Source organism: Mirounga leonina, unplaced genomic scaffold (genome assembly GCF_011800145.1).
Source record: "Mirounga leonina isolate KUSES-001 unplaced genomic scaffold, KU_Mleo_1.0 Mir_127, whole genome shotgun sequence".
Taxonomy (NCBI): Eukaryota; Metazoa; Chordata; class Mammalia; order Carnivora; family Phocidae; genus Mirounga; species Mirounga leonina.
Window position 1 is genome coordinate 69,125,318 of NW_023270316.1, and position 20,986 is coordinate 69,146,303.

Sequence of the window (20,986 nt, forward strand, 5' to 3'; positions counted from 1 at the left end):
TTATTTATTTATTTATTTATTTATTTATTTATTTATTTATTTATTTAGGGCACAAGTGGGGAGAGAGGCAGAGGGAGAGGAAGAGAGAATCCTTAAGTAGACTCTCTGCTGAGCACGGGGCTGAACACAGGGCTCGATCTCGGGACCCTGAGGTCATGACCTGAGCCGAAATCAAGGGTTGGATGCTTAACCAACTGAACCACCCAGGCACCCCATCTAATTTTTATTTTTTAATTTGAGTCCTATTTATTTCTTTTTGTTTGTTTCTCTGCTCTTCACAATTAACTACAGGAAATAGTGATGCAGATTTTATTTATTTATGAGTAGCTTCTGGACAATGTAAAGGGGCAAGAGAAATACCATTAAAGAGCTAATGTGAAGGGACTAGAGGCTTCTTTTAGCAGGAAAAGGCAATGTTGTTGGTTAACCAAATTTGACCATGTAAAGACAGAACAAAAATGATGACGTTTCATAGGACTCACCTCAAGACAACTGCTCAATCTCTAAGTAATCATTCCACAGCCAGATCTGAAAATTTCACATGGAAATTCCCTCTAATTCCAGATGGTCTGTGCCCACTAGCAGAACCACCAGTGGTTTTTAGTAAGCCCTGCGGTAAGTGGGATTCAGCCACCAGAATGACATCCCTCTTAATCTTTCTTTTCTCTGGCTTTTCTCAGGGAGAAATCATTATCTTTAGGGATATACAGAGCAGAATCAGAGTCAGTTTGTGTTTCTAAAAGCAAAGAAGAATGTGTGTGTGTGTGTGTGTGTAATTTATGAAACACCACAAACTCTTACTGATGCCTTTGTACAGACTATTGCTGAAAGTTATACTGGACATTAAGCCAAATTTGTGCACCAACCTCTCATCAGATTCTTTCAATATCTTGCTCTCCTCGGCGTCTGGGAAACTGTCTTGGCCGGCAACCACTGTGTTGCTGCTGGAGGTGGTTCCTGGAGGTAGGATTAGAAAAAAATGTAGGGGGAAGGGTTAAGCCCGGGTCTCAAGTAATTACAGTGAAGGATTGCTTATAAAATCTCATGTTTGAAAGATTCCTTACATCTTCTATACAATCTCAGACATTCTAAACAAACTTCCAAGCCCGCACCACTGAAACGGGAGAATCCCAGACATCTGTTATGGTCAAACCGAATTCCTCAACTCTCTTATAAAGTGCAGCTACAACATTCTTGAAACACTTTCTTCCTGACCACTTAGGTAATGAGCTTATTTACAGTGGCTGGCCCTGCTGCTAGATGCTTTAGTATTTCCGGGTCCAGGAGTTATTAAACTAATGTTGGTGAAGCAAATCCAAGTACCTAGAGCTTCTGATCCCTGGGCAGTATACTCTTCGAGAACATGCTCTGGCAGTAGGTGCAGGGCAAATAGAGGGCATAAGAGACCAGGGGAGGAGAGAGATTTGAAGGCAGTTATGGTATTAGGAAAATCAAAGGGAAGCCAGCTTCAAGGAACTTGAGGAGGATGTTATCTATTTCATAAAGTGACGCTGAGAAGCCAATTTATTGAAAGTGATAATACTGTTGAGAAGCCAATTTATTGAAAGTGATAATACTGTTGAAGGGCATTTTAGTTAACTCTGGGAGATTATTAACCCAGAAAATTGCATAGATATAGAAGGAGGGTCCAGAAATGAGATTCCTAAGTGACTGCCGTGTCCTGCCAGGGATCAGCCTAAAGTACAAAGCTCCATGGCTTACCAATACTGGGTCACTGACTGATGGTCACCTTTACAAAATGATTTCATTAAACCGGTAAGGCCCTTCAAGAGTCTCAGCTATTCTGTGGCTAAAATTAACAAGTCAGGAAACGACAGATGTTGGCGGGGATGCGGAGAAAGGGGAACCCTCCTACACTGTTGGTGGGAATGCAAGCTGGTGCAGCCACTCTGGAAAACAGTGTGGAGGTTCCTCAAAAAGTTGAAAATAGAGCTACAATATGATCCAGCAATTGCACTACTGGGTATTTACCCCAAAGATACAAAAGTAGGGATCCGAAAGGGTACGTGCACCCCGGTGTTTATAGCAGCAATGTCCACAACAGCCAAACTGTGGAAAGAGCCAAGATGTCCATCGACAGATGAATGGATAAAGAAGATGTGGTATATATATACAATGGAATATTATGCAGCCATCAAAAGGAATGAGATCTTGCCATTTGCAATGACGTGGATGGAACTGGAGGGTATTATGCTGAGCGAAATAAGTCAAACAGAGAAAGACATGTATCATATGACCTCACTGATATGAGGAATTCTTAATCGCAGGAAACAAACTGAGGGTTGCTGGAGTGGGGGGTGGGGTGGGAGGGAGGGGGTGACTGGGTGATAGACACTGGGGAGGGTATGTGCTCTGGTAAGCGCTGTGAATTGTGCAAGACTGTTGAATCTCAGATCTGTACCTCTGAAACAAATAATGCAATATATGTTAAGAAAAAAAGAAGAAGAAGAAGAAGAAGAAGAAGAAGAAGAAGGTAGCAGGAGGGGAAGAATGAAGGGGGGGAAATTGGAGGGGTAGACGAACCATGAGAGATGATGGACTCTGAAAAACAAACTGAGGGTTCTAGAGGGGAGGGGGGTGGGAGGATGGGTTAGCCTGGTGATGGGTATTGAGGAGGGCACATTCTGCATGGAGCACTGGGTGTTATGCACAAACAATGAATCATGGAACACTACATCTAAAACTAATAATGCAATGTATGGGGATAATATAAGAATAAAAAAATAAAAAAATAAAAAATAAAAAAATAAAAATAAAAAAGAGTAAGAATCTGGGAAGGTTGAAAATAAATAGATAATATGAAAATCATTATGAATATAATTTATATATAGTATTAAACCAGTGAAGATAAAAAAAAAAGAGTCTCAGCTATTCTGAAACCATCTTTTTTTTTTTTTAAGACTTTATTTATTTAATTGAGAGAGTGAGAAAGAGCGAGAGAGCGAGCATGCACGCGCAGGCAAGAGCAGGGGGAGGGGCAGGAGGAGAGGGAGAAGCAGACTTCCCACGGAGCAGGGAGCCTGACTCGGGACTCCATCCCGATACTCCGGGATCATGACCTGAGCTGAAGGCAGATGCTTACCCGATGGAGCCACCCAGGTGCCCCTGAAGCCATCTCTTAAATGAAGTTCACACAGGAATAAGAAAAAGTAACACACACACACACTCCTATCCCTTCAGTGCTCTCCACACAGAAAAATCCAGAGATCCAAGACAAGATGTCCACCCAGCTGCCCTCCCCCTACCGGAGGCTGCCACGGAGGCCTTGCTACTGGCTGTGAAGCGGTAGAAGGGTGGGTTGTCACAGTGCTGGACGATGGGATTCACCGGCTCCGTCTGCTGCAGCTCGAAGAGAAGCTCCTCCATGGTCTGAATGGTGTTGTTACGACACAAGTAGATTGCCACTTTTTTAATCTGAGAAGAAACAGAACGTAAGGGATGTCTTCCAGAGCCTCGCCCACAAGAATGCTAGACTGTAACCTGTTCCCTTCCATGAATGCGTCCTCCCCAGAGCTACCATCCTGATAGCTCAGCTTCATGGTCTCCTAGCATGAACCAAAGCGTTTGGATTAAAACTGGCCTCTCTGCACATGCGTGTCTGACAGAAATACATGTTAGAGGCCTTATCTGCCCTAATGGCCACGTTTACAAAAGTTACCTTTGGGGCACATGCATTCTCTCTCAGCTGAAAACTTGCCCGCTAAGGCCTTATCTAGAAACAAGTTTATTTATACAAACCATGGGAAAAAGCTGCAAGTTATTTTTGTTTGAATAAGGAATCCAGTCCCCTGCTCTTCTCTACTCCCCTAGAAACAAGTGAATTTTAGCTGTTTGTAGGGTTTTAAATTTTAAAAATAAGTCTGGATTAAAGCTCTACCTTATTGTGGCCCTCACCATCCACCCTGAGGCATGGAAGCCGCAGTAGGGCTCAGGTGGTTCAAAACAGCGGGCAGGAAGAAAATCTCTCACAAGAACCAATAGCACACAAATGCCAACTGAGTTAGGGTTTTATTTTATTTTATTTTATTTATTAAAAAAAATTTTTTTTAATTTAAATTCAGTTAACCAACACATAGTACATCATTAGTTTTTGATACAATGTTCTATGATTCATCGGTTGCATATATGAATTAGGGTTTAAAAAATGTTGTCATTTTATTGATCAGATCACCTTGAAATACAAACACTAAATATCATGTATCTCAGGAAGATTTCTCTCTGCTTATTTCTCTCCTAACACTTACATTTGAAGAGAAACACCTGGATACTCCCCATTTTTATTCTGTTTTAAGAGCATCAAGATGTAAACATGAAGCATTTTTATTAGTCATAATACAATGTGTTACTGAGTTTCTCTTATATAGTGGGTCTACTGTTTACAGAAGGCAGCTTTTACTAGCTGTTAGGATAATATCCACTTTAATTCATAAGTTTTTGTGTCCAAAGGCTTAGAAAGAGGATGACAGGTGTCCCTAGGACACTGTAACCTGCTTCTCAGGGGGCAGAAGGACACTTTATGTAACATGTAGATGAGCTCCTGGGAGATGAGCATGACTGACGAAATCTGACATCTCCATTTTACTCAGCGCCAAGAGCACATTCTGACTCGCAGCTGCAAATACAACCAACAGGAGCAGTGACTCCCGAGAGTCTGAGGGACACTTACATAGGGCAAGAGAAGCGTGTCGCTGCTAACCCCACACAGGCTGATCAGGAACTGCAAGGTGATCCTCAGGTTGTTGCTCCATTTCTCGTTGTTGGCTAAAGCATTCCAAGCATTTTCCATTTCTGGTCCAGGAACTTCATCGCCGTACTATAACACACAAGAGAAAAACCAGCCCGGGAGACGTGTGGGAAAAATGGCAGGATGCAAAATGCTTGATTAAAAGTTGTTATAAGGGTCACGGCCATCTCAAAATCCTAAGAAGGGGGAGACATGGCCATTCTTCAGACAGATGCCATTTTTCAGCAACTTACAATGCACCAAGCAGTAATGTACGTACTTATTGTCATGATTTTTAATAGTTAGGGTTCTTATTTTTATTACTTTAAAAAACTGTGGTAAAACACACATAACATAAAGTTTGCTATTTTCAAGCATACGGTTCAGTGGCCTGAAGTACATTCACATCGCTGTGCACCCATCGCCACGCTCCATGCCCTATTTGTGCGATTCTTCATGGTAAGAGCCGCTTGCCCTGAGTGGGCAGCACAGGGTTTAATCAACCCAGGGGTTCCCTGGATGACAGAGCCGTGCTCTGAGGCACGGATCCTCGGAGTTTACCTTGGCCGTCATGTACATGAGGTTATTCAGGACCAGTGACGTGGCTTCCGGGGAGCCCCAGCCACTGCCTCTCAGCCCGTGTGAAGCAGTCACTTCCCCTTCCTGGTCCTTGACATCATCGTCTGGGCTGCTGGGGCTTGACCCCGGGAGGAGGAGCCTGCTGTCCACCAGCTCGATGTTGTGCAGCCAGGGCAGCAGGTAGGTGAGCATGATCTGACGCCCATTTGGGTGTGTTGTGGGGAACCGCTGGCTGACCTCTAAAGGGAATGGCAGTGACACAGAGCCGTACGTTATCTCACCGAAATAAATGAAGCTATTAACACCAACAGACAGATGGAACAGTGACTTCAGTGTACAAGGCATTTTCACATACAGCAGCTCCTCAAGGCCTCCAAATCTTACAAGTGAGGCTTGTCCTCCAGCCTCTTGCGTCTGGCGCTCTGTGGAGCGTCGTCAGAGAGCACAGCGGGAAAAGCATGGGCTTGGTCAAAGTGGAGTGAGGCGCGAGGCTTCATGAGTTCAAATCCACTGCTATGGAAGAGGCGCATCAGAGCGGACAAAACAAGGGGCTCGGAATCAGGACATGATTAGATCCCAGCTCCTCTTACCTACCAGCTGCAGGAAATTCTGTGTTAGTTATTTAACCTCTCTGCTCCTCATCTGTAGAATGGGACCACCTTGGGCCACTGTGAGGATTAAGAGATAGGATCATAAGGTATCTTACATGCTCAGCACAGTGCTGGGCACCCAGGAGGAGCTTAATAAACAGTGGTTGGGACTGTTGTAACAAGGACTATTATCTTTCCACTCTTCCGATAGTTTACCAAGTGTCTTCCATGAACTCTGCGCTGTAAAACTGAGAAGTGAGCCTCCAGCATGTGGACTCACGTTCCTGGTATCGACTTGAAAACTGCCACCTATGTGGCTGGCGCATGCTCAGTGCTGTACTTTGTTTTATGAAATAAATGAATCAAAAGGGTAAAACTGGACATTCAGCCCAGTGATTTCACCCTTATTTTCTGTGATAGCATTCATGCCTTGTTTCACTGTCAGCAGCATTTAATTTTGTGATCTGAATAAGCTTTCTATAGAAATAAAAGCACAGCGTTACTTATATGCTGCAAGCTGCTTGTAATCTTTTATTTCTAACATCTAGAGAAGAAACGGTTTTATCCTAAGGGAAATTCGAAATTTCAGTCTGATGCACTTGTTATTACCCAGCGTGGCATGTAATCTCATTTGGAGAGCTCTTGGCTGCTAAACAATAGAACAACGAAGATGCCAGGAATTACAGCAAGATAATCCACTAGATCTCTGAAACAGTAGCTTTAATTGATTTGGCCCTTTTCCTAAAATTACAATTACCATTTTTTTTAATTTTGAAGAATATGAATATATTTAATGCTGGGCCGCAATAATCAGGGTTAAGCTGTGATGTTCCACACAGCTCAAAATTTCAAAACTGACTTAATTTCTAAACTTTAGGGATGTGATGACTGATATCATGAACTTTTATGACACATATTCAGATCCTTCAGATCCCAGAACATTTATTTATTCAACATAACGGGGCCTTTTCTAGGGGCAAGTCACTGTGCTAGGCACTGTGGAGCCAGCAAGGACTCAAGGTTTAGTTCGTGTCCCTGAGGAGGAGGCTCTGAGGCAAGTGATGTTGACAGGTAACTCTGGGGCGAGGTAGCAAGTGACAAAGAGGAACAAACAGAGTGTTGTAGGGGTTCGGTGGAGGAAAAGGCCTTCTGGTTACAAGGATTCAGGGCACGTTATGGCAAAAGAACTATTTTAACTCTGCTAGAAAAGGATCGGGAATTTGGAGGGGAATAAATCCTTCCAATCGGAGGGACAACCGCTATTAAAAATACATTTTTTAACAGTGGCATAAAAACCTCTGGTCTTTTTGAGGCAATGATTGCCTTCTAACACATCACATGATTTGCTTATTCATGATGTTTATTACATCTTGTCTGTCAGACGCAAGGTCCAACCGGTGTGTGTGTGGGGAGAGGCACCTAAATCAGGGCCAGGATTGTAGAGGTCTTTCTGAAGGGAAAGGGGGAAAAAACGCCACAGGCATGCAAACAACCCCCACTCACCCCTCCAGCAACAAATTAAAAAAAATGTGAGATGGCTGTTCCATACAGTTTCTGGCTCCTCTGGGAGTGACCTGTGCAACTCACCTGGCTACTTCCAAGGAATTAACCTATCTGACATTACAGGCAATAAAAATCTCACCACAGGGTTTTTAGTAGTAGAAGCAGTGAAAACAAGAGCTAGAAAATCTCTATAGCCTCCTCCTTTGTCCATGTTATTTTAAACAAGTTATTCCTCATAAATCAAAATAGCCCAAAGGTCAATTCTTGAAGAAAAACTTAGATTGCACCTGCGTGCCACTCACTGCATGAGCTTCTTTTGTTCTTGAACACTCTGTACTATTTACCTCCTCTTCCCTGAGTTGTCCAGCCTGCTACCAGCTTCTCCTCAGCCAAACAACAAGCTCAAATCCCCTGCTCACCCTCAGACTCTGCATCCCACTGTAGCTCCATCCTCTCCTTTTCCTTCTTTCTCAGCCAAGCCACTGAGATGTGGCTTCTACTGCACTTTCTCTGCAGAAACTATTGACAGTTACCAATAATTGTGAACTGTGAACTGTGAGGTCCAGAGGGTGATGCTTAGATCGTATCGCCTGGGAGCTCTCTGATCCAGTCAAGGCTGTGGACTGCTCACTCATTCTTCCAAAATCCTTTCTTCTCTAGGTTTCCATGACGCCCACCTTCTAGGTGTTCTCCTTCCTCTCTGAATGGGCCTCCATCCCTGTCTGTTCCCTCACTCTTCCCGGGCCCAGTCCTTGAAAGCTGGGTGTCTGGGTGCGTTCTTCCTCTCTGTGTTCACTCCACTCGTGATCTCATCTGTTTCCTTGGTTCTACCCCCTTCTATTCTTCCATAAGTCACTAGCGCTGGTCTGCCCTTGACTCTAGTCTGTCTCTACATAGGGATGTCTGACAGACACCTACATTCAATATCCCAAGCTGAGCTCAGGATCTCTGCTTTGTCCTTAGCCTTCCCATTTCTCTGGATTGGCTCTTGAGGTGGGGCTATCACCCCCTACCTCCCAGATATCGTACCAGGGACTCCCTTCTGTGTACCCTGCCTGGAAGCTCTTGACTCTGGTCTCCCCTTTCTACTCTCACGGGGCTGTCTTAGTTGAGGCCTTCATAATTTCCTCCGTGGACCACTGTCATTGTTTCTCAACAGATCCTCTCTCTTTAGACTGGATGTTCTTTTATCCATCCTTCACACACAGTCTTTCTAAAATGCATTCTGCTCTTGTCCCTGCCTCTTGTTTGAAACTGATCAGTGGCTTTCAGAACCCAAGCAGCTTGTTGGATGCCCTTCCTGTTCCCAGGGCTCTGAGGGGTTTCAGGAGCACCTAGAGATCACTGTCCTATAAACTCCTTAGGGTACAATACAATAATACAAAGCCTTCCAAGACTTGACTTCTGCCTCTCTGTCTGTCCATGACCATCTCTAGCTTTCCCTCATCCCTGCATGTTGTAGTAGCCAAACTGACCACTACATAATCTCTCGAACGCAGCATGTTATTTTATACCTCTAAGTCAACCCACGTGCTCTTTCCTTGGTCTGTAATACCCATCTACTTGCCAACTGTAATGTCAACTACTTGTCTGCTTTGCAAATTTCTACTCCTCTTTCCAACTGCAGCTCAGACACCAACTTCTCTAGGAGGTCTTGCCTGATATTCTTGGCCCAATAATTGATTATCCCCTTATCTTCTATCTCATACACAGAATGTGCTTTTTTAAATTATACTTGCTGCTCTGTATCATAACCATATGACTGCACATCTTTCCTTATTACTAGATTATGACCCATTGATGAGAGAGAGACTGTTTTATTCGCATCTGTGTTCCTAGGACCTAAGCACAGTACTTGGCATGGAGGTGGTACTCAAATCTTGGTTGACAGGAATAGAAATAGATTTTAGTTTTCCAAGAAGAGAACTACTAGTTTATCAAGACGGCTTTTCTGGAGTCCCCCCATTGTTTCAGGCATGAGGCAAGGATGTGACTAATTCTGTTGCAGATAGATGGAGAGATTTTCACTTAACTTGGGGCTTGAACTCATGACTCCAAGATCAAGAGTCACATGCTCTTCTGACTAAGCCAGCCAGACACCCTTGGTATTGTCTATCTTTTTTTTTTTTTTTTAAAGATTTATTTATTTATTTGATGGGGGAGGGGCAGAGGGAGAGAGAATCTTAAGCAGACTCTCCTCTGAGCATGGAGCCCAACTCAGGGCTTGATCTCATGACCTTAGATCATGACCTGAGCAGAAACCAAGAGCCGGATGCTTAACTGACTGAGCCACCTAGGTGCCCCAGATTTTCAGTTAGGTCTTAAGGAAGACTGGAGTTAGGGAGAAGGAGAGAAGGGCCATTTCTGGCAAAGGGAAGCGCATGCACAGAAGCAAGGATTGACAAAAGGGCCTGGCACATAAAAGGTCAAGTGAGATGGGAGTAGAAGGTTCTTGGATGAAAAGGTTTGGAAAGCAAGTTTGGAAGAGGAGGTTTTTTTTTTAATTGGTGAAAGAGTTCCTATTATTTAATGTCTCTAAGCCTTAGTATCTCATCTGTAAAATAGCAAGGGTATTACAGTGGTGGTGGTGGTAATTCCACACTAGCCCTAGGCTAACTGTTTGGGTTTATCAGCTTGTTCTAATCCTTGCACCCTCTGGGGTAGTTACTATTGCAGATAAGGACATGGAATTTAGAGGTTCCATGACTTGCCCGAGGTCAAACAGCCAGGGAATGGCAGGGCCAGGGATGGACCCAGGCTGTCAAGCCCAGAGTCTCATTTCTAACCACTACTCATGGGGTTGCAGAAATCAAAGGATAAATGAAGTGTACATAAAGTGCCTAGTATAGGCCACTCAATGGATGGAAACTGTTATTATCAGCAGTTATTTTTAGGACAGCTGGGCAGAGAAGTTTGAGCGGAGAAGTGCTGTGCATATTTGGTTTTGAGTAGTGGGTGGATTGCAGGGTTGAGGACTGCAGGCAGGGGATGTTGGGACAGGGGTGGGGTGGGGGGACTGAAGGGGATCTGGACGAAGGCCCTGGTAACATAGATGGAAAAAGAGGACCAACTGAGAGACCAAAATCAGCCTCTTGGCAAGGTGCTCCTTACGCAGGAAGTTAATCAACAAATGTAATTCTTTAAAGGTGGGTTTTCACAAAAATTACTCACAAAGACTACTTGCAAAGATGTGCTAAAAATCTAAACTCTCAACAACCCATGAATGTAGCAACATACAAGGTACAAAACACCATCACCATCACCACCAAAAACAACTTGCAGCAATTATATGTATTAGAAGTTATACCACGCATACTTAATTTATTTGGGAAATTTTACACACATAAGGTATATAGAAGGATTATGACTAATCTAAGCATCTCTGCATTTGTCCTATGTTTATTTTAGATAAACACACTTTTTATATTTAAATATATTCCAGAATTGCCTTATATATGTAAGTGAAGTTAGTCCAAAGCAATTGTGATCTACAAATTTAGCATCAATAATTTTGACTCTAAAATGACACTAGACTTGAAGAAGGAAAATTACGGCCTCCTCATTCTCTTTCCACCATCTTGAAGCCTGTGGAAGCCTGCTGGTAACAGCACTCCTAAAATAACAAACGTATCTGGAAGGCTGTGGTCCAAGGCCATTTTCCATTTTTGCTGGCTATAACAGGGGTCTCTGGAACCAGAAGGAACACACACAGCTCTTCTCCCAATTGAAGATGTTTACGCTTGAGGTGAAACCGAATTCTATCTAGGCAAGAGATACTCTTATATGTACAAAGCAAAGAACCACACAGTGATTCCTAGTGGCAAACCAAATAAAACCAGAGTAATCTGGGGAAAGGGAACTCTGGCTCATGGAAACAGCTGCACGGTTTGTGCCAAATTCTGAAGCAACCTTCCTGCTAAGGCTGTTGGACACAGAGTCCATGTGACGTTGTACCCCTCAAGGATTTAAACTTGCTGAAAAGTAAATAGGTAAAAACGTAGATTTGTTCTCTTGTAAAAAATAAAATAAAAGGGAGGGCGCCTAGGTGGCTCAGTTGGTTAAGTGGCTGCCTTAGGCTCAGGTCATGATCCTGGAGTCCCTGGATTGAGTCCCGCATCGGGCTCCCTGCTCAGCAGGGAGTCTGCTTCTCCCTCTGACCCTCCCCCCATCATGTGCTCTCTCTCTCTCACTCTCTCAAATAAATGAATAAATAAAATCTTAAAAAAAAAATAAAATAAAATAAAAGGGAGATAACTCTGTGCAGAAATGGTCACACGTGTCCTTGCATGGTACCTGAGAAGAGTGGGAGGGTGAGCTCGGGGTACATCCTGGCCAGTTCACATGACAGGAGCGCTAGTGACAGACTGTACAGGGGTGGCAAAGGGCCATGTGTTCCGTAGAGAATACTGCCGGGTCTCTGTTCAGCTACTTTCTTCGAGTACACGAAGAGCTTGGCTTCAAGGATCTACAGAGAGGTAGGAAAGGGAGAAACGGCATGAAGAAACATCGGCTGGCTGACTCAGGAGGATTTATGTTTCATCAAGTTTCATGGTAACAAAAGTAATGAATGCATATTTTAATATAGTATTCAAGGTAAAGCATCAGTTAGTTCCTGTGTTTAGAGAAGGTTATGTAACTGTCTTCTCACTCCTCTATAGCCCCACCAGAGATATATAGGAATAAGCAGGCATCCGGGTATCAACCACCCTCTTTCCGAAGTTTCTATGTAAGTAAATGATACGTGCCTGCATGAGCTGCATGGAGATTTCATAAATCTCTCTGTTGGTGTCAGAGGCCTTGAATAGAACAAGGTTCAACAATGTCACTATGTCAAAGGGATAATTCCTAAAACAAAACACACACACACAAACAAAAAACAGCATAGTTTTTAAGACAGTCTGGTTAGTCATCTTGATAAATCATTACCTCTCAAAATTCTAGATGGCGACTGACCTCAGAGACACTTACTAATGATATTTTCATGCCCATTTGGCATTGCCCCTCCTCCCCATTCTTTTGCTGTTTATTAGAAGAAGAGAAATAGCTCTGTTTTTGTTTAAAATTGAATATTGTTGCACCAGGATAAATGAACACACAAAAATCTAATGTAAATAGATTTTAATGAAAACCAAATAAAAATGGAAAGAACAGAAGATGATATGTTTACATTTCTCAGTAGCTCACTGATTTAATATTTTCATTCAGTCCATCTAAACGTTGTAAGCACCAAACATATACCAGAACAACTGCACAGTACTGATGATACTAAGTACTGTAAGTACTGTAAATACTGTAAGTACTGTAAGCCTTACTTACTTACTTACTTACTGGCTGCTTCCTCTAAGGCAGACTTACTGTAGAGTTAGGGAGATAATCTATACAGTCTAGTTATGATGACAGGAGCCACAGCATGCTACAGAATCCTAATGAGGGACACCTACACCACACATGGGGTGAGAGAAGGCTTTTCCAAGGGGGAAACAAGTAAACTGAGATTTGCAGAACCAGGAGACATTAGCCAGGCCATGGAAAGGGTAACATGGGGGAGTGTTCTAGGCAGAGACAACTGCATTTTGAAAGATGACAAGAATGAAACAGCAAGATCCCTTCTGTAAAGGAAAGAATCTCTGTGTAGCAGACTGAGTGAAAGAATTAGTGGAGGAACACAAGATGGGACTAGGGTGATAGGTGGGTTCAGAAGATAACCAGCTTATGGACTTCATCCTAAAAATTAAGGAGATCCTACAGGATTTGCAGTGGGGGAGTTAGGCAATGACATCACTTTTGAAGAAGCACTCTGAGTGCTCTGCGGAGAAGGGGCTTGTGGGGGGGGGGTCAATATTGGGAGCTGTTACAATACACCAAAGGGGAGCTGATGAGGGTTTGAATTAGGGCAGGAATGGAAGAGACAGAAAGGAGGGGATAAGTGATGAAAAACACTAAGGAGATAAAATTGGCATGATGTGGTAATTGATTGCATGCATGGGATGGGGAGTAGGAACCCAGCCAACTAACAGTATAATCAAATGGAATGTGTGTAATAGGGATATTACAGTATAATCAAATGGAATATGGAACTTAAATTCATTTTCCTTTCTTGCTATATAATACTCCTTAAAGATGATTTTTTAAAATGTTTGTTTTTTTCTTATAGTGGAAAAGAGGTCATAAATAGAAAACTCTTGGTGAGATAAACAATTAGGGAATGGTCCGGTCCATAGGTAGTGAGTAACTGATATTTATTTTGAGGCAAACTTCAGAAAGCAGAAGATGGCTTGGAGGTGAAAAAAACACATTATTTTCTTGTGGGTTCCTTTTTTGATTCTCTAATATAATTACAATTGTCTAAGTTCTGTTTTTGAAAAATCACCCTTCTAGAAAGGCATAATACTATTATGAATACATGCCCATCTTACAGTAAGTTTAATCAGAGATTAGAGTGAGCATTGGTTAAATACACGAAAAAGGATGGTTTTCATTTTTGACATTAATCAAATTTAATCTTTTATCTTTCTAGTAATACATGAATACAACTTTTTTTAAAAAAAATGTTCAAGCAATGCATAGGGCCAGAGGATCTATTCTGAAGGAGGTTCACTCACACGGTTGGTGAGCTGGTGCTGGCTGTAGGTTAAGTGTATAGAATAAAATGTGGAAGTATCCACTTCCTTTCACTCTCCCAACTGTTAGAGGCAACCACCCTTTTCTAAGTATGTGTATAAATAAGTACCCTTCCCTTACACACATTGTCAACACAAATGTGATTATACTACCCATGGGTATTGTTTGGAGGTGAGCTTTTTCAGTGAATGAGGCTTACCCCAGTCTTCTTAATGGCTGCACAGTATTCCATAGTATGGCACCACAAATAAACCAATTTTATAGCAGATGCTGTGGTGTGCCACCTGGATCCCCCTTTCAGGACTGAGGCACTCAATCCTCCAACTAGTGTTAGAGGCTGAGACCTCTGGCTGAATCCCTCTCTGGGAATTGCCTTCAGCCAAAGAAATTTGCCCAGGTCAAGGACATGCCCATACCCAGCAGTAGCCCCTGTGGGACTAGTTGAGGTCTCTTTTCTTCTGCCCAGTCCTACTTCCTTCACTTCCCCATAGATGTTGACCCCAAGGGCATTCCTTAATTAACATCCTGTACTCAGATCTCCACCCCGGGAGTCTGTTTCCTGAGAAATCCAGCCTTAGGCCTGTATTAACAGTCATTTAAAGGTTATTTTCATTTTTTTTTCATAGTTAAAATGTTTTTCACTGTTATAACACCAAATGTTATTTCTTTAGAACAGATTTCTAGAAGAGGTGATGCAGGGTTAAAGGGCGCAATTAAAATTTTGGTAGATATTGCCACATTGCCCTCCAAAATGGCTTTACTAATTTGCACTCCAAAATGATTACTTCTCTGGAACTTTTATTTTTTAATTTAATTTTATTATTTTTTAAAGATTTTATTTATTTGTCAGGGGTGAGGCAGGCAGAAGGAGAAGCAGGCTCTCCGCTGAGCAAGGAGCCCAATGTGGGACTTGATCCTAGCACGCTGGGATCATGAACTGAGCTGAAGGCAGATGTTTAACTGACTGAGCCAGGCGTCCCTAGAACTTTTACATTTAAATGAACAAAAAAGCATGTGGTTGATTTGTCAGATGAGAAGCGAGGGAAACCTCCTACATGCTGTGGTGAGGATAATGAAGAACGATGGGTAACATTTATGTTATGACTTGCCTATTTTGTGCTGGTTACTCTGCCAAGGCCTTTACGTAGATTTGTTATTTTATCTTCCTGACAAGCTTACAGGCTTAGAGACATTAAGTACTTGACCAAGTTCATGTACAAGGAGTAGAGCCTAGACTGTATCCTGGGTAAGTCTGACTCCAAAGAATGGACTTATCCACAGTGCTATCAGCCTCCTGGACAGCCCACAACAGTACATTTCATAGCCAGTCTAACTTGGGAATCTAACAAACTGTAGCATCCGGAATGGACTGGGAAGGTAGAAAGGACACTCCAGGAGCCCCACGGCGGCAGAGATATCTTACCTACGCTGCTGTCTCTAACACGGAGATTTAACACATATGCATTTTTATATAAAAGAATACTAACTGGAATTTAAATAAAAGCTTGAAGAAAAAGAAAAGGACACTGACAAATATTGCTGGATCATTGGGGATTTTTAAAGGCAGGAAAAGGGAAGACAAGGCCTCCCTCCTATGCAGGGCCGTGCACTGGACTATGTAATTAGTGCATTCAATTAGCTGCTTAGGACTGAACCATGGACTTTATGGAGAACAACACTGAAAGAAATAACACAGATACAGAAAATGAAAGAAGTCCAGAGAAGTGAAAAATTAGATCTCAAAAGAGTGAAGGAGTACAAATAAAACATCTGTACTTAGATGGTTAAAATAGGCTTAGAAACAAAATCTTACACCTTTCAGTATTAAATTATTCAATGCAGGCCATGGAAGGGTAAAAGATAAAGACAGCTGTGATCATTTGGAATAAAAATCAAATCATAAAATAAATACAACAGGCAGATGTAATTCAGAAAGCAAACAAAAAATAAGACTTTTTTTTTTTTTTTTAGTCTAGAAGAGAGGAAGTTTTGAAGAATTTGGGAAACCCACTAGCTCTGGCTTATATAAAATGGAATGACAGAGCTCAGGGTGACTTTGAGGTATTCTGGAGAGAAACAGATTTCATTAGTTGATAGAGGGGATTACACCATAGCTTTCTACTTCCAATAGCTATTGAATAGTAAGTGTTTACAGAGTGCCTACTATGTGCTAGGCCTTAGGTCAAGAAATTGGATTCATATTTTACAGATATTCTCATGTTCAGATATATAAATCTATTTTTTTAAAGATTTTATTTATTTATTTATTTATTTGAGAGAGAGAAAGAGAGAGAGAGCATGAGAGGAGGGAGGTTCAGAGAGAGAAGCAGACTCCCTGCCGAGCAGGGAGCCTGATGCGGGACTTGATCCTGGGACTCCAGGATCATGACCTGAGCCGCAGGCAGTCGCTTAACCAGCTGAGCCACCCAGGCACCCTAAATCTATTTTTAAGGACTTGATTAGAAATGCCATATTTACTCATTCCCCTATTAACAGACTTGAGGTTGTTTTTCACTGTTTTAAAATACAGTAGTAAATATCCTGCATGCATTTCTGTACATGGTTGCAATTTCTGAGGCTACCATGTACCATATTAAAAGGAAAGATTGGTTTAATTTAATCATTAGGTTAATTGGTTTAACCTAATCATACTAGTGTTCCCATTTTACAAATCAGTAAGTGTTTATAGTAACTTGCTCAGGAGCACACAGCTTGATTAGAGGCAGAGCTAAATTCAAGCTCAAGACAGCACATTTCCTGAGCCCAGATTCCTAAACTCTGTGCTCTCTTGAAATCTCCAGCTGACTGGCAAAACCAAATGAGGTTATGCATCACCAGCTAGGGAGTGTGATTAGGATTCATGAATCATAAGCTTCCCTTGTCTTCCTTGGTAATATATAGATGATATTTCCTTAAGACATGTGGGACATCTACTTGTAATAATTCAAGTTTGCTGGGGCTGATTTAAATTGGGAAAGATTATAAGAAGTTAGCTTAAGGCAAAACATACAAACAGCAATGGCAACAAAAACCACCTCCCAAAATAAACCCAACAAAATATAAATTAAAACTTTGGCCTTATATGTAATTCTTAAACACTTACTAAATACATAGTAGTAGTATGTTGGAGGGTAAGAGTAAAAACAATAGAACTCTCAAGTATTTAATTAAATGTGAAGAGAATTTTGTTGAGTTAAGCCACTAGCTGGAAATGGCCTACACTTTTAATATAAAGCATACTATTTACCTTGATAGAATGTTGGATATCCATTTAATCTCTTTCTCAATTTCTTTATCTGTTCTGTACTGATATAATTTGGAGTTGAGAGGAAGTTAATAAGAAGACACACAGAAATCAAACAGTATTTGAATTAATGCTGCCTGACAGGTGAGCTATTTCCTTTTGTGTTTAATTATAGTACTGAGCTGCACTTAATAGCTTTTAATCAAATATAAGATATATTTTATAAAAAAATTCTTCAAAATTAATATTACCAGTTCTACCATCACTTTCTACTTTTATCCTCACTTCTCCTGGTCCTATTTGAGATCCACACTGACTTCCAAATCTCTCAATATCACTGGATATATCAGAGTTATAGTTACATTCAGTTTTGATTAGATTCCACCAAGTTCACAACACACACACACACACACAAACACACGCATGCACACACACACAGAGTCCTCTATAGAAATAAAAGAAACAAAAAAAGAACATAGAGAACTATTTTTTTTTCATTATCACAGCTGATGAATAAAGGGATTGATATATTAAACTATGCAAAAATGGCTAATTCCCTCTTCTAAAACCAAAAGTAGAAAGTTTTATTCAGGATCATTTTTTTAAATGTTCAATTTTTTAAATGTATTTTATAGTAATTGTAAATGGTTCCTTAATAAATGAGTCTGGTTATAAACTGCCATATTCCTATAAAAAAAATCCAGCATATGTTCATTTCTATTTGAAAAGGAGGAGATAATTCTTTACAAGAAAGATTCTTCACTTTAGAATATGACTTGTAGGAGTTACTGTACAGATAATTTGTTTGAGAAAGTTAAAATACGACCCAGTTTAGGCATGAGTTTTCAGGAACATATTATTTCATAACAGAAGGTGGTTAGGTGTTTTTAGGAGCAAACTTGTGGAAAACAAAGCAAAAGCTAAAACACCGGAATTGCTTTCAAAAAAAGTACTGAAAATGTAAGTACAAAGATTGTTTGAACAAATCCCAAGGCTTATCCAGACTATGCAGACTGAGAATTTATGAGGAGAGAGAGCAAATTTAAGCCACAGCTGAAATTTTAAATTCTGAACATGCTCCGTGGTGACAAATGACAGAAGGGTTGGCTAGTCTCTTGGCGGACAGGTTGTGGCCATGTCGATGTCTGGCCCTCGAACCTTCCTGCCGGATACATGAGGGTCATGAACCTAAGTTGATCTGCAATATTTGTCTAAGAAAGCAGAATAGTTTGGAATAATATCTTTAAAAAATCTAAATATGGGGAGTTTTATGATTTAATATTTTTGTGACTGGAGATATTACTGAAATTCAGATTATATTGCTAAATTCATAGACATAAATTCATAGACATTCCCTCTAAGGGAAAATACCTAGATTCACCCAGAGGAATGCAGTACAATATTTTATGAGATGGCCATGCAATGAAATAAATTTGACTAGGACAGTTCACATCGAGTTCACTGGGAGAAAGGCAGCAAAGAGAGGAAACTTCTTTGTTTTAATTTTTGTCAAAGGGATCTAGGGTCCAAGTCATATTCTATATTTTCAAAATCAAAGAGTCATGTGAACAAATTTATTTTTAAAATATCAAAATATCTGAAAATAAAAACGCACTCTGGAGAAAGATTTTTGCAAAAAAATTTGCTATTTTGGTAATATTCTATAGGTATAACTATCATTTCATAATGTTAACATCATGAAATAAAATGATGGCAAACTGGACAGTTTATATTCATCTGCTGTAACTTTTACTGAGATTAAAATGTATAATAAACATTCTACTATTAAGATTATAGAAAATGTAAGCTTTAGATGTGAAATGTTATCTACTGTCTTTAAAAATGAAAGCTAAAAATTTTAAAGAAAAACCTCTCTCTTGAAATAGCATGTTCATTTTAGGTTTATTGAAAGTAGAGGTCTTCTAATATTCTGTTCCTATTAATTTAGAACAGAATAGGTTGTAATAGGTCAGAATTTAAAGCTCATTCACTTTATTCCCTTCATCCGGTAGCTCAAGGTAGCTATTTAAAATTCAACATTTAATTAAAAAGGAAAAATCAATAGTCTATATGAGTCTTTTCAAAAATAAACTTGAGCTGCCTTCTCTCAGTTTCCAATACATAAGCTCTTTCTTGGGAATAGCTTATGCACTTTGCAGTCTTCATTAACCCTTTCATTTTGGCTATGAAATTATTTCAGTGAAATAGTGAAATTATTTCACTCAATAAATTACAGTGCTACATGACTTCACTGAGGGGCTAATTTACATAACTAGAGAGTGTGGTTTTATAAGTGTAATCTATGGAACCCAGGGTGTCACATTTTCTTTTCTTCCTTTCTGAAGTTTTGGGCAAGAGAGATGTAACTTAAAAAAAAAAAAATTTTTTTTAAGTAGGACCCATACCCAGTGGTGGAGCCCAATGCTTGAACTCACAACCCTGAGATCAAGACCTGAGCTGAGATCAAGAGTTAAATGCCTAACCAACTGAGCTACCCAGGCACCCCCTTTTACCTTTTTTTTTTTTTTAAAGATTTTATTTGAGTCTAAGAGAGAGAGAGAGAAATAGAGAGCATGAGCCCCCCCTGCTCGTGGGAAGGGTAGCGGGAGAAGCAGACTTCCTACTGAGCAGGAAGTCCAATGCAGGGCTCAGTCCCAGGACCCTGGGATCATGACCTGAGCCGAAGGCAGATGCTTAACCGACTGAGCCACCCAGGTGGCCATTACTTTTTTTTTTTAATAGAGCGATGTAACATTCTTACATTGCTTCCTGGGTTTAGTTTGGTCTCAGGATGGCTAAAGGGCTTACAGTTCACACCTGTCATAAACATTTCTAGAAATTCCTTTAATTCCTTTAATGTACCTTCTTTATCATTTTCAAATCCTGCTCGTATTCGTTCCTGTGAACTTCCGGGCAATTAATAAGAAGGATGCTATAAGGACAAATCATTCTTCAGGAGAATGAGAAAAATCATTGTAGCTGCAGACTTATAGGGAGTGGTCTATCTGCTGGGGAAATATTGGCCATTGTGTATTTCTTTAGAATTTACTCTGCTCAGATAATTGCAAAACCGTCAGCCCTCACATATTCGTATCATGAAGAGCAACTTTCATTGTACTTGCCACTTAAAAACCTTTCACTTACAAGGATTCATACCTGCTTCCACACACAGTTGCTATGGCTTTGAAGCAGCCAGATGCAAGCTGGTAGGAACCTGTGTAGCATCGGTCAATTGCCCAATTAAAAAGATTAATTTGGTCGGGATTAAGTTCCAATAGCAAGATGACGACTTCACAGCCAAGTTGATGAACCTGAATACATGGAGGAAAGCAATTATTCATGTTTAATGAAAAGTTATTCCAGGGAAAGACACAAAATCATGCTTAGCCAACATAAACTGGGGAAAATGAAAGTGGAGACAGAGTATTCATCTTAATTTTTTTTAAGATTTTATTTTTAAGTCATCTCCACACCCCACATGGGGCTCGAACTCACAAAACCCAAGATCGAGAGTTGTGCCCCCTACTGACTGAGTCATCCATGTGTCCCTTCATCTTAATTTTTATTCCGCATATTCTTCTTTAAGAGGATGCAAAGTTGCAACTGAAAACTGAAATGTATGTATAAACTAAATCAGACTGTGTAAATGTGTCATATATAGGGTTCACTTATTCTTAAATTTTAATTCTGAAAAGGTAATAAAGA

General features: G+C 40.7%; 1 protein-coding gene across 12 annotated transcripts in view; it reads right to left on the bottom strand.

The window, feature by feature from the left end:
• FRY (FRY microtubule binding protein) overlaps positions 1-20,986 on the bottom strand; it is a 347,615-nt gene that overhangs the window by 81,688 nt on the left and 244,941 nt on the right. For all 12 annotated transcript variants that reach the window (XM_035003581.1, XM_035003580.1, XM_035003582.1 and 9 more), the window contains 7 exons: positions 20,438-20,592; positions 12,162-12,261; positions 11,710-11,881; positions 5,306-5,562; positions 4,688-4,834; positions 3,267-3,435; positions 867-957 (listed from right to left, as the gene is read on the bottom strand). In XM_035003581.1, coding sequence (XP_034859472.1) covers positions 867-957; positions 3,267-3,435; positions 4,688-4,834; positions 5,306-5,562; positions 11,710-11,881; positions 12,162-12,261; positions 20,438-20,592 — 1,091 coding nt within the window. The remainder of the gene's footprint in view (positions 1-866; positions 958-3,266; positions 3,436-4,687; positions 4,835-5,305; positions 5,563-11,709; positions 11,882-12,161; positions 12,262-20,437; positions 20,593-20,986) is intronic.